The 13,373-nt window shown below is 33.6% G+C and overlaps 1 protein-coding gene across 2 annotated transcripts in view; it reads left to right on the top strand.

The window, feature by feature from the left end:
- MTX2 (metaxin 2) overlaps window positions 1-13,373 on the top strand; it is a 58,278-nt gene that overhangs the window by 20,326 nt on the left and 24,579 nt on the right. For both annotated transcript variants that reach the window (XM_003791490.2, XM_023514161.1), the window contains 2 exons: window positions 6,069-6,116; window positions 7,100-7,146. In XM_003791490.2, coding sequence (XP_003791538.1) covers window positions 6,069-6,116; window positions 7,100-7,146 — 95 coding nt within the window. Of the gene's footprint in view, window positions 1-6,068; window positions 6,117-7,099; window positions 7,147-13,373 lie in introns of those variants that run through there.

Here is a 13,373-nt window from a genome sequence, read left to right as displayed (position 1 = left end):
AAAAAAAAAAAAAGTTGTAGGATTTGAATATGTGGTAGTGAAGAAGTTTTTTAGACTGAGGGGAACGATTTGAGTAAAGACATGAGGGTGAGAAAATATGAAGCATAGGGGGAAATTTGAAGTACTCTGGTTGGATATAAAGGTCTAGTTAGTTAGATATGTAGGTGGGCAGGCAAGGATCCCCATCTTCCTCACTAGTTTATGCATGTTCTTCCCCATGCTTTTTTCTTAGTCAGAAAAAGGTGATTTCAACAGAAGAGAGGAGGGCTCTTCTCTGTTCATGAGTATATGAGTGGCTGCATTCCATGCTAAAACTTCAAAGAAGTATTTAATTGGAGCAGTGTTCTCTGATATAGGGTGGGATGTATGCACCCTCTAGTATGCAAGATAATACTTTGAGGTACAGGAATAAAATACCTAAATTACCTATGTATTTCTTAAATATGCACTAACCCTAAAACTGAAAATCTCTTTCTATGATTTGAGATCAATATGATGTTTGATATTAAATATATAGTTATAATATCAATATGATGTTTGATATTAAATATATAGTTATCATCTGGTATTATTGCAGTACCACTCCTAAGCCTCAGAGTTAAGGGCCTCAACTATCTGACAAGCCAGCTCATCATTCTCCTTTCCACATTCTATGACTCTGACCCAGAATTACCAATTTTAAAAATTTCATGTCCTTATCAATAAATATTTAAATATGCAGGCCCATATAGATTTAGAAATCATATGGTTGTTAATTGCTGAGCTAATATACACTAAAAAAGAAAATACAGAGTTAAAAAATAAGTCCAAATCCAGTTATTTTTAGGCAGGTGTTTAATATTTTTAGAATTGTGTTCCTTGTTGTAGTAGTGAAGTCATCTGGGTAGTTTATTTTTCATGTTTTGCCATGCAGTGTGTTTGTTTCCTTATCCTCCCTGCTGCATTCTTGGCCTAAATAGTACACAGTGATAACAATAATATTGATAGTGGTAATAATAAAAACAGATGTTTGTTCAGCCAGCATTTACTGATTGCCTGTTCTGTGATAGTTGCTAGGGATGAAGTGGTAATCAAAAATTGGGCATGACAGGGAAAGGAGAGAGGGAGAGGAGGGGAGGGGGAAGGATGGGTGAAGGGATGGGAATTGTTGAGATCATGCCTATGATCTATCCTATAAGGGTACATGTGAATCTCTCTAAATGTGGAATATAAATGTCTTAACACAACGACTATGAGAATGACATGAAGGCTTATGTTGGCCAATTGGATGAGAATGTTTCAAATTGTATATGGAAACAACACATTGTACCCCATGATAGTAGTAATGTGCACAACTATGATTCAATAAAAAAATAAAAATAACCCCCCCCCCAAAAAAAAACAAAAACAAAAATTGGGCATGAGATTGATGTAAAAATGTTGACTGTGATCACTGGTACAAAGAGATGTACATGTTATAAGAGCTTGCAAAGGGAGTTATTTGAACTATTTGAGGAGGTCAGTGAAGTATCTCTGGTGATACTACCAGCTATAGGATTTATAGGGTCCAGTACAAAATAAAAATGTGAGGCCCCTTGTTCAAAAATTAAGACTTTCAAGACTGAGACAGCAGAACATTAAACCAAGCATGGGGTCCTTCTAAGTGCCTGCCCCAAGTACTTGCACATGTTATAAAGGCCATGAACCTGCCTCTCCTTCTGGAAGTGATGTTTGAGCCAAGATGTGACAATGCTATGGGGGGAGAAGATTATTCCATGCAGAGGAAACAGCACAAGTGATGTCAGGGCAAGAAGGAGGGTGGTACATTCAGAAGCTGGATGAAGGGCAGTGTGGCTGGAGTACAGAGAGAGAGATGAGAAGGTAACTTGAAAGGGCAAGTGTGTGTGTGTGTGTGTGTGTGTGTGTGTGTTTGTGTGTGCATGCAATAGAGAGGTGAGAAGGTAACTTGAAAGGGCAAGTGTGTGTGTGTGTGTGTTTGTGTGTGCATGCAATAGAGAGGTGAGAAGGTGACTTGAAAGGGCAAGTGTGTGTGTGTGTGTGTGTGTTTGTGTGTGTATGCAATAGAGAGGTGAGAAGGTAACTTGAAAGGGCAAGTGTGTGTGTGTGTGTGTGTTTGTGTGTGTATGCAATAGAGAGGTGAGAAGGTAACTTGAAAGGGCAAGTGGATCCTTGTAGGCCAGGTTGAAGATTCTGATCTTTATTCCAAGGGCTCTGATAGCTGTTGTTGTGTCTTAAGCTTAACATTTTCTTATGATATGCTGATAATACCTTAATCTCCACTTCTTACCAACTTCTTTTTTAGAAACTTTCAATCTCGCCTACTATATTTATTCTAAGACTAGTCCTTTCTTAAGGCTTATTTAAAATGGCAGTTTACATTAGGGAGTGTGCTTTTGGTGATAGAAACTGATAATAGGTAAAGTAGGTGAGTCATAAAATTCTGTTTCCTATTGGAGTAGATTGTGTTCTAAAACATATCAGGTGAGCTGAAGAAAAACTAGGAAGAAATGAAAATATTTTGTTATTGTTGTAAAAGGATTTTTCTTTTTAAACACTACAATTTTATAAAATGTGTATTGTCAGTCTCATGATTTAAAATTTTATTTATTTATGATAAGTCTCTCTGTTGCCCTGAGTTGAGTGCCATGGTGGGTTCATAGCTCATAGCAACCTGTGATTTAAAACTTTTAATCTCCTTCTCTTTTACACATAGTCAGGAGCAAGGGGTGTGTATTGACTTGCTTGACCTTGGGAAAGAGAAAAGTGGGGAAGAAGGTATCTTTTTGGACTTTTGTCTTTCATGTGAGATAATTTCAATAAAAGGTTTTAATTAATAATACTCAAACCAAGAAATAGGCTCTGTATTATTTGTGTGGATAATAATATTCATGATTCATAGATTTATTTGTGAAGACAATTAATAGAGCTCATTTCCCAGAATGATAACCTACATGGTTGATTTGTGGATCTGTTGATATGCCACCCAGTTTAGGATTTTCACTTCTTTTGGCATTCTTTTTTTTTTTTTTTTTTTTAGGTTGGTTTTTTTTTTGTTAGGCTGGAGTACAGTGACAGCATTATAGCTCACCAAACCCTCAAATTCCTGGGCTTAAGTGATTCTCCTGCTTCAGCCTCTCAAGTAGTATGAGTAGCTGAGACTACAAATGTGTGCCACCATACCTGGCTAATTTTTCTATTTTTTTGTAGAGACAATGTCTTGTTCTTAGGCTAGTCTGAATTCCTGGCCTAAAGTATTCCTCCTGCCTCGGCCTTCCAGAGAGCTAGAATTACAGGTGTGATCTATTAAGCGTGGCTAAGTTTCTACTTTTAGCATTCTCATGGAGTAACACTTGTGATTTTTTTTTCTCCTATGCTATGTTTTAAATGTAATTATCTGAGCTTGGTCGCATAGATGATGCACTTAAATGGTGATATTTGTGTACTCTGAGCTGCTTGTGAGTAAGATAGGCAGCTGGTCATTTCCTTGCATACTCTTACCATTTTTTTCTACAGACCCATGATATACATTGCCATTTCCTAGCTGCTAAAATAACATGAGTGTATAGATTTATATGAGTATACTTTCCTTCTCTTTTTAAATCATAGGCTCTATCTGTGAAGAATATATCAGATGTTTTAATAGTTACTTTCGGAGAATTTCTTTTAATAGTAATTTCTGAGTTGAAACATAGTTTATATCTTGTGTAAAGCAAAACATTCATCCCTTTTGGCCCAGTTTCAAGCCTTAGGTTCTTAATAATGGAGATTTTGGTTACTTCTGTAGTCTTTATTTCAGTTAGGTAATATGTTACATATTTCTATTACTTTTTTTCAATAAGTCTGTTGGATTAGATCTGGAGAATTCATGGGGGTGATGAATTAATTTTTAACTGAAATTGCTGAATACATAAATTGCTTTTCATGTAAGAATTTTGTTATATTACAGAGTAGTGAAGTAGCTTGTGATTTATCAGAGAACACTTAAATTATATTCAGCATATACTCAATGCTAAGTGCATGTTATTCCATTTTCTAAAGAAATATAATGCATAGCTAGTACGTATACAAAATATAGCTAGCCAAAAGTTAAAATTACTGGACTATTTAAGTGGAACATCTACATAGATGGTAATATTTAATAAATTTTTGACCAGCCAGAATGTTTAGGGAATGAGGTGGTAAGTTTAATTACATATCCCTTTTCTTTCTTTTTACACACAATTAATGGACACTAACTATATGCAAACATGGTATGTTCTAGAACACCCAGATTCATATGACATACTCATGCCATTAAGGCACTTAGTTTCAATGTTTATTGTTTGAAATTTTTGTGAATTTTGCTCCTATGCTTTATTGGTTTAATAGGATTAATATAATCCATGTAATTGAATCTTTGATCTTATAAACAAATGAACCTTGTTGTGTTGTTTCTAGTATAGATGTAAACAGTGGTGTGCTGACCATACAGTTTATCCTAAAAGATTATTTTTGATTAATTTGCTTATGTTGGCTTGTTTTTGTTTCTCTGACTTTTATTTTAAAAAATGTTAGCAGGTTAATTTTTTCTTATTGAATTTTACTTCTTAAAAAGTTTATAGTAAAATATAGTCTGTCATTTTATTTTATTGTTTTTTTGATATGTGTGTTGAAATTCAGTAGCCTTTACTTATACACGTAATATTGTAGGTAACAACATGCACAACTATGTGTGATTCTTTATTTACTTGGTGATTTCATGGTATTATCTCTAAGTATAATTTTGTGTAGCTAAAACTAGACCAAACCAAAAGTTATACTTGTAATTTGTAATAATACTACTGTGTTTTTCTTTTTAAAAAATTTTTTTTAATTTTTATTTTCTCTTTTTTTGTGTGTTTTTCTTTTTATTCAAAAGCAAAAGCAAATTAAGGGATTTTCTTCACCAGCCCAGGCACTGTTTTAGTGCATTTTAAATGCTCAGTCTTAAGAAAAAAATATTACACATGTATAAATTTATTTTTAAAAATCATCAGAATTATTTATAAAAAATTATTTGTTGCTATGTCACAGAGATTATAGTAGTTTAAACACAATAACAAATACCAATTGCTATCAAATCTCTTCTAGCTAATTTGCTTTCTTGCTGATAGTAAGTATAGTTACTATACTACATATTAGAATTGGTGATTCTGATGTTTTATGCCTTTTACAGAGAAGAATCCCACAAATGAGATCTTGTTATCTTGTATATTAAGTCAGTGGAGGCGTTGCTTCTTAAGTGCAATTGATTGGACAAAATTCAAGTCTAGTGCTTTTCCCAAGCCCTGATAGGTTACTGATATTCTCTTTGTAGCTGGAATTTTCTCTAGATGAGAGATTAAGGGTCAAGGTCAAGTTTCACTTTCAGCCTAAGATTAGCTTTACTGGCTTTATTTTACCTAACAAGTACTTAATACTTCCTCAGGCTACTTTGCTTTATGTGTGTGTGTGGTTGGGGGGAGGGGGTCAAGGCAATGAAATGTTCTAGAATACAATAGTATTCTTCTGTATTTTTAAATACTACCAGTCTATAAGGAAAATGGATAGCCTGATGCAAATATATTTGATTATTTCCTATAATATATTAGAAGTTTTACTTTGTTAAAAGTTTATGGTAAAATATAAATATTGTTTCACTATCTTTTTTGTATGAATCAAACAGTAGTATCTTTTTATATGTATAAATAATATTTGGACATGTCTATGTTTGAAGGAGGCTAAAGGAAATTGTAACATATAGACTACTTTATTTTTAAATTCTAATTTTGACTAGGCAAGATACCTATTTTCCCTCTATAAACAATATAAAAAACATAAAATGACAAACTATTCCCAAACAATAAACCAAACACGCATTTAAAACAAGTTATCCTAACCTGCTTACACAGCTTACCATAGAATCTAAAATGGTGTGATTAGTTGCTGTATTTAAGATAACCTTAGCAATTGACTTTAAATGCTCTAGACAAATGTACATCCTTATTAATTTGTTTGGTTATTGATATGTTTTACCCTGTGTGCCTAATTATCATGCCTTGTTTCTAAAGCTACAGAACCTTGGCCTGAAAATGCTACATTGTATCAGCAACTGAAAGGTAGGTTCTTGTTTATAATTGAAATGGCTTTGTATCAAAATACATTTATTGCCAAATAATCCCACAAAAACATAATTTACTGCAAAGAGAACTTTAAACTTAAAAAAGGGATTTCCTTGTCTAATTTGTCTAGGAGGTTTTACCTAAACTTGTATCTGCCAGTGTAAACCCCACTATTCATGGCCTATAAGGTCCTTAGTTTATTATTGACTCATTATATTGGCTGCTGTAGGCAGTGTAAAATGATGTGGTTGCAGGAGCAGTTGGCAGATTTACTGCTCCAATAGCTGAGACAGCAGATTTTTGAAGTCCTGTGGTAAAGTGGGCTCTCAGTAAAAAGGAACTGTTAAAATGTATAGGCTAGGATGGTTCAGGCTCCCTTTAGCAGCTCTTCATATATCATCAGATCACATTATGGACCCCATTTGGGGCTCAGCAGCCTGCTACAGTTGTCAGAAGACTGCAAAGTAATGAAGACTAATAGGCAGCAGCCCTAGTCTTCTAAGCATGGAATTTTTATTGCAGAGAACTTGTCATCTTTCTTTTGTGTGACAGACCTAGACACACTGTGCAATATTAACTGCAAGCTGGTTTTATATGATTGTGAATGCTTTCACTTTTAACTACAGAGGTTTGGGCACATACTAGTTTACTTAATTTTAATGAAAGGAAGAGGAATATTCTTGAAAACTTGAAAAAGGAATTTGATTTTAAATGAGCAATTTTAATTACATATGGCTGATAAAATGCAATAAATGATTAAGTAATTTGGGGGGAAATAGTCCATCTTACTATTATTTACACACAATGATAATTTAACTGAAATTCTGATTACCCGAAAGCATTGCTACAGAATTTATACTTTAGTGATAGGCTATACCTTTCCTTTTTAAAAAGAGAAATACTTTTTTAAATAAAAATATTATATTTTACTTGCTGAACAGTTACACTTAGGACTCAGACCTTTCCTTGTATTTCTACAGGGGAACAAATTTTGCTTTCTGACAATGCTGCTTCTCTTGCTGTGCAGGTAACTATGTAAATAATGTAGTATAATAATTTTTCCACCACTAGATGATTTGCATTGTTTTGAGTTGCCGTTTTTTCCCCCTCCAGAAAGTCTGATACTATGTGTTTAGATTTTTTCCGTGTGATTTACCATTATTAATATAACATTGCTTTTCTCTGAAGTGTATTTTATGATGTAATATCATTCAGTTAATTGTCAGTATATAGAACAAACGTAAAAATCATTTTTTACAATGATCATTTTTTATGTGCTAGGTGCAGTCTGTGTTTTAGCAGTTTTGTTTTTGGCTAGATATGGTGGGAGTGAATATTTGGGGTGATATGTTCATTTGTGGACTCAGTATTTTCTTATTTCTTTGTAATATTTATATAACACATATTTTTATGCATCATTTTGCTCATTGTACTCATTCTAGCATTAATCCATTGTAGTAATCTTGAAGCAGATAAGTTCTTCTCTAGCCACTCCTTAAATTATTTATTGATTATGTGAGCACTTATTATCCCCCAAACCATTTGTGGAATGCAGTAGCTCTTCAACTTGTATATCACAGTGTGTAATCCAAAAAAGATTAGTGGCCCCATAAACTATAGGAAGAATAGGATACTGGGAGATAGTTTGCTTGGAAAAAGATACATTTATGTAGGATATGGGATTATAGTTATTCAAACATTCTACATATTTAGCTGTTGTTTACTTGGTTAGCTTACATAGTTTAAATCACAAAGGTTTAATTGTATAGCACCCAAACAATAACTCAAAAGAGAAATATAAGATATGTAGCATTTATTGGAGGTGAGACTGTGAGCTTCTTGAGGACAGAATGAAAGGCTAGGAAAGGAACATAAATGTTTATTGAGATTTTGTTGTATTCCAGGCATAAGGCCAAGCACTTCCTTTTAGGTCATCTTTTATACTTTTTATTCAACTTTATATCCTCAGGGCCTAATAATAGTGTCTGATACTGTCATTCAGTATCACAGTATGCTAGTATGTTATTCAGTATATCTTTGTTTTATTTAAGGCAAAGAAGGAAAAATAACATGGGGGTAAATATGCTTGAACAATAATTTATTAGTATGAATGTCTAAGTCCTTTAAATTTCTTACTTTTAGATTTATTTTATATTTTTTACCAAGAATATAAATTATTTATTTACCTTCACTTTGACTTTAAGTACTATTATTTTAACTAGATCTTAAAAACTTTTGATAAGCAAAAATGTTTGGTCAGATGCAATTAATAGGAAGGTTTTATTGGTATTTCTTAAGCCACATTAAAATGTTTTTTTGTTTTTGGTGAGGGAGATGGAATATAAATTTTGTTTTCAAATACTAACATTGTACTTAGCATATAGAATGTAGCCAGTAATGTTTGTTGTATGAATGGTTTATATGGGTAATGATAGTAATCTTGCCTAATAACTGACAGCACAGGTAAATAATTTGCTATGTATAAAATAATATTTTTGATCTTTATATCTTTGGAAAGACTAGAAAGACAACTTTAGGGCATAGTGAATATTTGAGCTGAAGCACTTAACCCATTTTTAATTGCTATTTTGGTGATAACTCTTTAGGGTCTGTCAAAAGCTATAGTATAGAAAACATTCCATTGTACATACTAACATAAAAACATATCCAGGCTATTCTGCATATGAGTAGGTTTACTGATCTTGCTGCTAATGCTATCTAGGCATACCCTAGGAAGATCCCCTAACACTAAATAATAGTACTTTAAGAAGTACTGAAGTAATTTTTATTGAATAGAAAGGTATTTTGAGTGAGAATAGGCCAGTGGTTCTCAACTTGGGAGAGACATTTTATAGTGTTAGACATTTTGCTTATCAAAATTATTGGGATCCACTGGGTAGACATCACAGATCCTACTAAAACTCCTATAATGCACAGGACAGTCCCTCCACTATAAAGCCCCAAATATTCTATTTGTAGGTTGAGAAACTCTGAGATGGTTTATCCAGTTTCTAGGACAAACTAAGATATCTATATATTACCATTACAAAAAAAAACATTTAGGGCCCAATGTGGTGGCCCACACCTGTAATCCTATGACTCTAGGAGGCCAAGGTGGGAGAAACCATGGAGCTCAGGAGTTCAAGACCAGCCTGAGCAAAACAAGACTCTACCTCTACTAAAAATAGAAAAATTAGCCAGGTGTGGTAGCACATGCTGGTTGTAGTCCCAGCTGTTCAAGAGGCTGAGGCAGGAGGATTGCTTAAGCCCAGGAGTTTGAGGTTGCTGTGAGTTAGGCTGAAGCCCTGGTACTCTACTCAGGCTATAGGGTGAGACACTGTCTCAGACTCCCTCCCCCCAACCAAAAAAAACATTTTAACTAATCTCAGAAAGGGGAAAAAAAAAAAAAGAAATCTTAGTGTGTACTCTATCAATTCTATTTTTATGGTTTCTGTTAACTTGCTTTCTTATCCTGAAGTCATAGTTGCAATTAAAAATAAAAAGAATCTTTTAACATGTAGAACTTAACTTAACCATTTCAATTTTTTCATCCTACATATGACACTTAGATGATAAATTAACCAGCATATATTAAAAATTCTCGGTTTTCTTCAATATTCTTTGGCTTGACAGCTGATAGTAGCCATGACTATAAATGTGACTTTTCCAGATATCTGATGTAAACTTTATGGAGTAATTTTCTCTTACATAGTGGACCGGCATCCATTTAGAAGAATCAGTTAAAGGCCTCACGTTTGATGTATAAAATTGATCAAAACAATATGACAGGTATCTATAAACTGGATATTTTCTTCAAGATACCAGATATTAAGCATCAGATATTTTAATAGTCTTCCAGTTAAGCCATCAGGAAATTTAAATTTTGCTCACCACATAGACTTGGTATATATATTATAACCCTGAAACTAAGTGGTTAGATCTTTTCTGAGTAAAGGAACCTTTATGATTTCAGTTTAAAAGAAAATAGGAAAACTTTTCCTATGCCTATTATTTCCCCTTAGATTTGCTTTCCTTCTCTCATCCATAGAGATTAGTATTACTTGAAGTGTTTGCTTGGTCATAAAATGATCTTGTGTGTCAAGTATAGTGAAGTGTTAGTGTAGCTTGTTTCTTTGGTCCTGTGAACTCTGTGTGTATATGTGCGATATTATAGACGCGCACGCGTGCACACACACACACACAGAGAATGAGAATGACAGTCTTCCATTCTATACTTCTACTTTGACAGACTTAAGCTTATATTGATTGGAAAAAGAACTTTGATAATAATTTTCTGTTACTACTCTCTCCGCCCCTGCCCCTAAAGCAGCTGTCTAATATATACACAATGTTGGCTGCGTATGTAATTTAAAATTTTCTAGTAGCTTCATTTAAAAAAAGTAAAAATAAAAAAACTAATTAATTTTAGTTTAACCCAGTATATCCAAAATTAATTTCATTTAACCCAGTATATCCATATATTATCATTTTATGTGTGATCAATATAAAAATTATTAGAGTTTTAAAATTTGTTCTTGTTTGTTTTTGAGACAGTGTCTCAGTATGTTCTCTGGGCTAGAATGCAGTGGCATCATCAAGGCTCACTACAACCTCAAATGCTTATGCTGAAGAGCTCCTCCTGCCTCCTCAGTAGCTGGGATTACAAGAGTTTTTTAATTCTTTTGTAGAGATGGGATCTAAGGTTGGTCTTGAACTCCTGGCCTCTGGGTACCCTCTTGCTTCAGCCTTTCAAAGTGCTTTGATCACAGGCGTGAGCCACCACATCCAACTTAATGTGATATTTTATATTTTTTCATATTAAATTCAGAACTGTTTTACACTTAACAGTTCATTTCAATTTGTACTAGCCACATTTCATATGCTCAGTAGTCACATGTAGCTGGTGACTGTTGTATTAGTGCAGGTTTAGAAATACAATATTAAAAAATACATAAGAACTCTCCCAGGTTTTCTGCAAAAATATTTTTATTTTGTTTTCTTTAAGAAATTCATATCTACTAATTCACTATATGCTATCTTTCATAGCAGATTCCACAAATAAAATGGGCAATTGGTCTCTGTTTCAAGTACAGTATACCTGAAGTAGAACTCTTTGTTTCAGGTTTGCTCATCTGTAAAAGAGAAGCTATCCTATTGGGTTGTTGTGAGGATTGAGTATGTTAACGTTTATAAAGCACTTAGAAAAGTTCCTGGTATGTTGTGAATATGCAATACATGTTGGTTTTTATTTCTGTCTTTCGTGATTCTTTGACAGAAATACACGTTATCAATATCAGCAAGAGGATTGGAAACTTGCCGGCTTGATAATGCCTAAAAACACCAAAGTAATTGAAAATAAATGTTATGTGTAAGAATTTTTTGTACATATTTGTATTTGTGTGAACATTAATTTTTTTTTTTTTTGGCCGGGGCTGGGTTTGAACCCTCCACCTCCGGCATATGGGGCCAGCGCCCTACTCCTTTGAGCCACAGGCACCGCCTTGAACATTAATTTTTTTATCTAAGAAAGTTAATATTGAATGCTTTGATTCAAACAAAATGTTATTTTAATAATACTGAGTAAGATTTGTTTTAAAATCTAATCTTTATTGAATGCTTTTAGTGTACAAGACAAAACAGAGAGCTTTTATATGGAATGTTGTGTTCAATTGGTTACCACAACCCTATTGCAGGGTGCTGTTGTTACTCTCCTTCTAAAGATGTGGAAACTGAAACTCAAAGGCTCTGCCCAAGGCCATAGAGCCCACAAATTGTGGATGAGAAGACAATAGCATTCTCTGAGTGCCACATGTGCTTGTCACTGTGCTGAGCACTTAATTGTTAACTCATTTAATCCTTGTTATAACTGTATGGGGCAGATGCTATATGACGTTGGCATCAGAGATAATCCTTTCACACAGCAACCCTGTGAGTTAGGTACTATTACATTATTATTCCCATTTCCCACAGATTAGGAAGGTCAGAGAGAGGTGGAGCCCCAAATTACTGTGTAATACATAAGTAGTTTTGGGCAGAGCTAGAATGCAAACTCAAGGATTTGCTGCATATCCTTTTAGTCCAGTGATACAGATCTTTGAACTTTTACCCATTAAGAGGACATTTAATTACGTGTGTTTCTGACATTTCTTAGCAAATTATATCTTACGATTTACAGTTTACATTAAGGTATGAAAGATAAACTTGTCTCAGCTTTTGTATCTTTGCGATGTGATAAAGGTAATCTTACTTCTGTGTTATTATGAAAGTGATAGGAATGCAAGATGATGATGAGTACAGAATTGGTGCCTATTTTGACTTCAAAGATTTACGTATGTATTTTGTGAGTGTCTTTATATAATAAAATGTTACTGTCTAGTAAGCTGTAGGAAGAATTTCATTTGTTATGTATGAAGCCAATTTAAAAAGAAACTAATTTTCCTTTTTTGTATGACTTACTCTAGATATTTAAAAATTTGAATTTATTTATTTTATTTGTTGCAGTTTTTTGGCCGGGGCCGGGTTTAAACCCACCACTTCTGGCATATGGGGCCAGCGCCCTACTCCTTGAGCCACAGGCACTGCCCAGAATTTGAACTTATTTTTTAGAGAGTGTCTCAAAGTGATGATCATTGTTACAGAATACTGCATGAAAAAGTAATAGTAACTTTTCTTTACTTTTTACTTCAAAGAAGATTAACATTTAAGCTCAGGTTAAAGGCAATATCCTTATTTTATTTAATATTTTTATTATTTCCTACCCTTTATGAATAAATACTTTATCTCTAAAACTGAAAAGCAAAGACAACAGAAACAAAAAACTATTTCCTTTCTGTTGAATAGATTAAAACTTAAAAAAAAAATGGGCCCCATTAATGCTGGGTTATGAATACTAACATGTCAGATCCTCTGATACTTAGCTGACCCTTGCTTTTTCTTTTTAGCAAATGATGCTTTTTAGGTGGATATACTAATTAGCAGTTAAATGATAATGTCCTCATGTAGTGTTTGGGAATGAGCAGGAGAGAGGAGTATTTATTTTTCCTTTCAGGCTGCAGGTTGATTGTTACAGTGGACAAACAACTGTAAATATGAAAATATAGCTGCTATAAACTTGTCATGTCATTCAAATGGCCACAGTAGACAGCTTACTTGTAGAATTTTAGAGGAAATGATTTTGAATTTTCATTTTGTTTGGGTGCATTTTTGCTTTAAACAGGTTGTTCAGGGTTGTATGCAGTTTTTTTTTTTTTTTTT

Source organism: Otolemur garnettii, unplaced genomic scaffold (genome assembly GCF_000181295.1).
Source record: "Otolemur garnettii isolate 467f Iridium unplaced genomic scaffold, OtoGar3 scaffold00048, whole genome shotgun sequence".
Taxonomy (NCBI): Eukaryota; Metazoa; Chordata; class Mammalia; order Primates; family Galagidae; genus Otolemur; species Otolemur garnettii.
The sequence above is the reverse complement of the archived record's forward strand: the minus strand, read 5'-3'. Positions and strand labels throughout refer to the sequence as shown.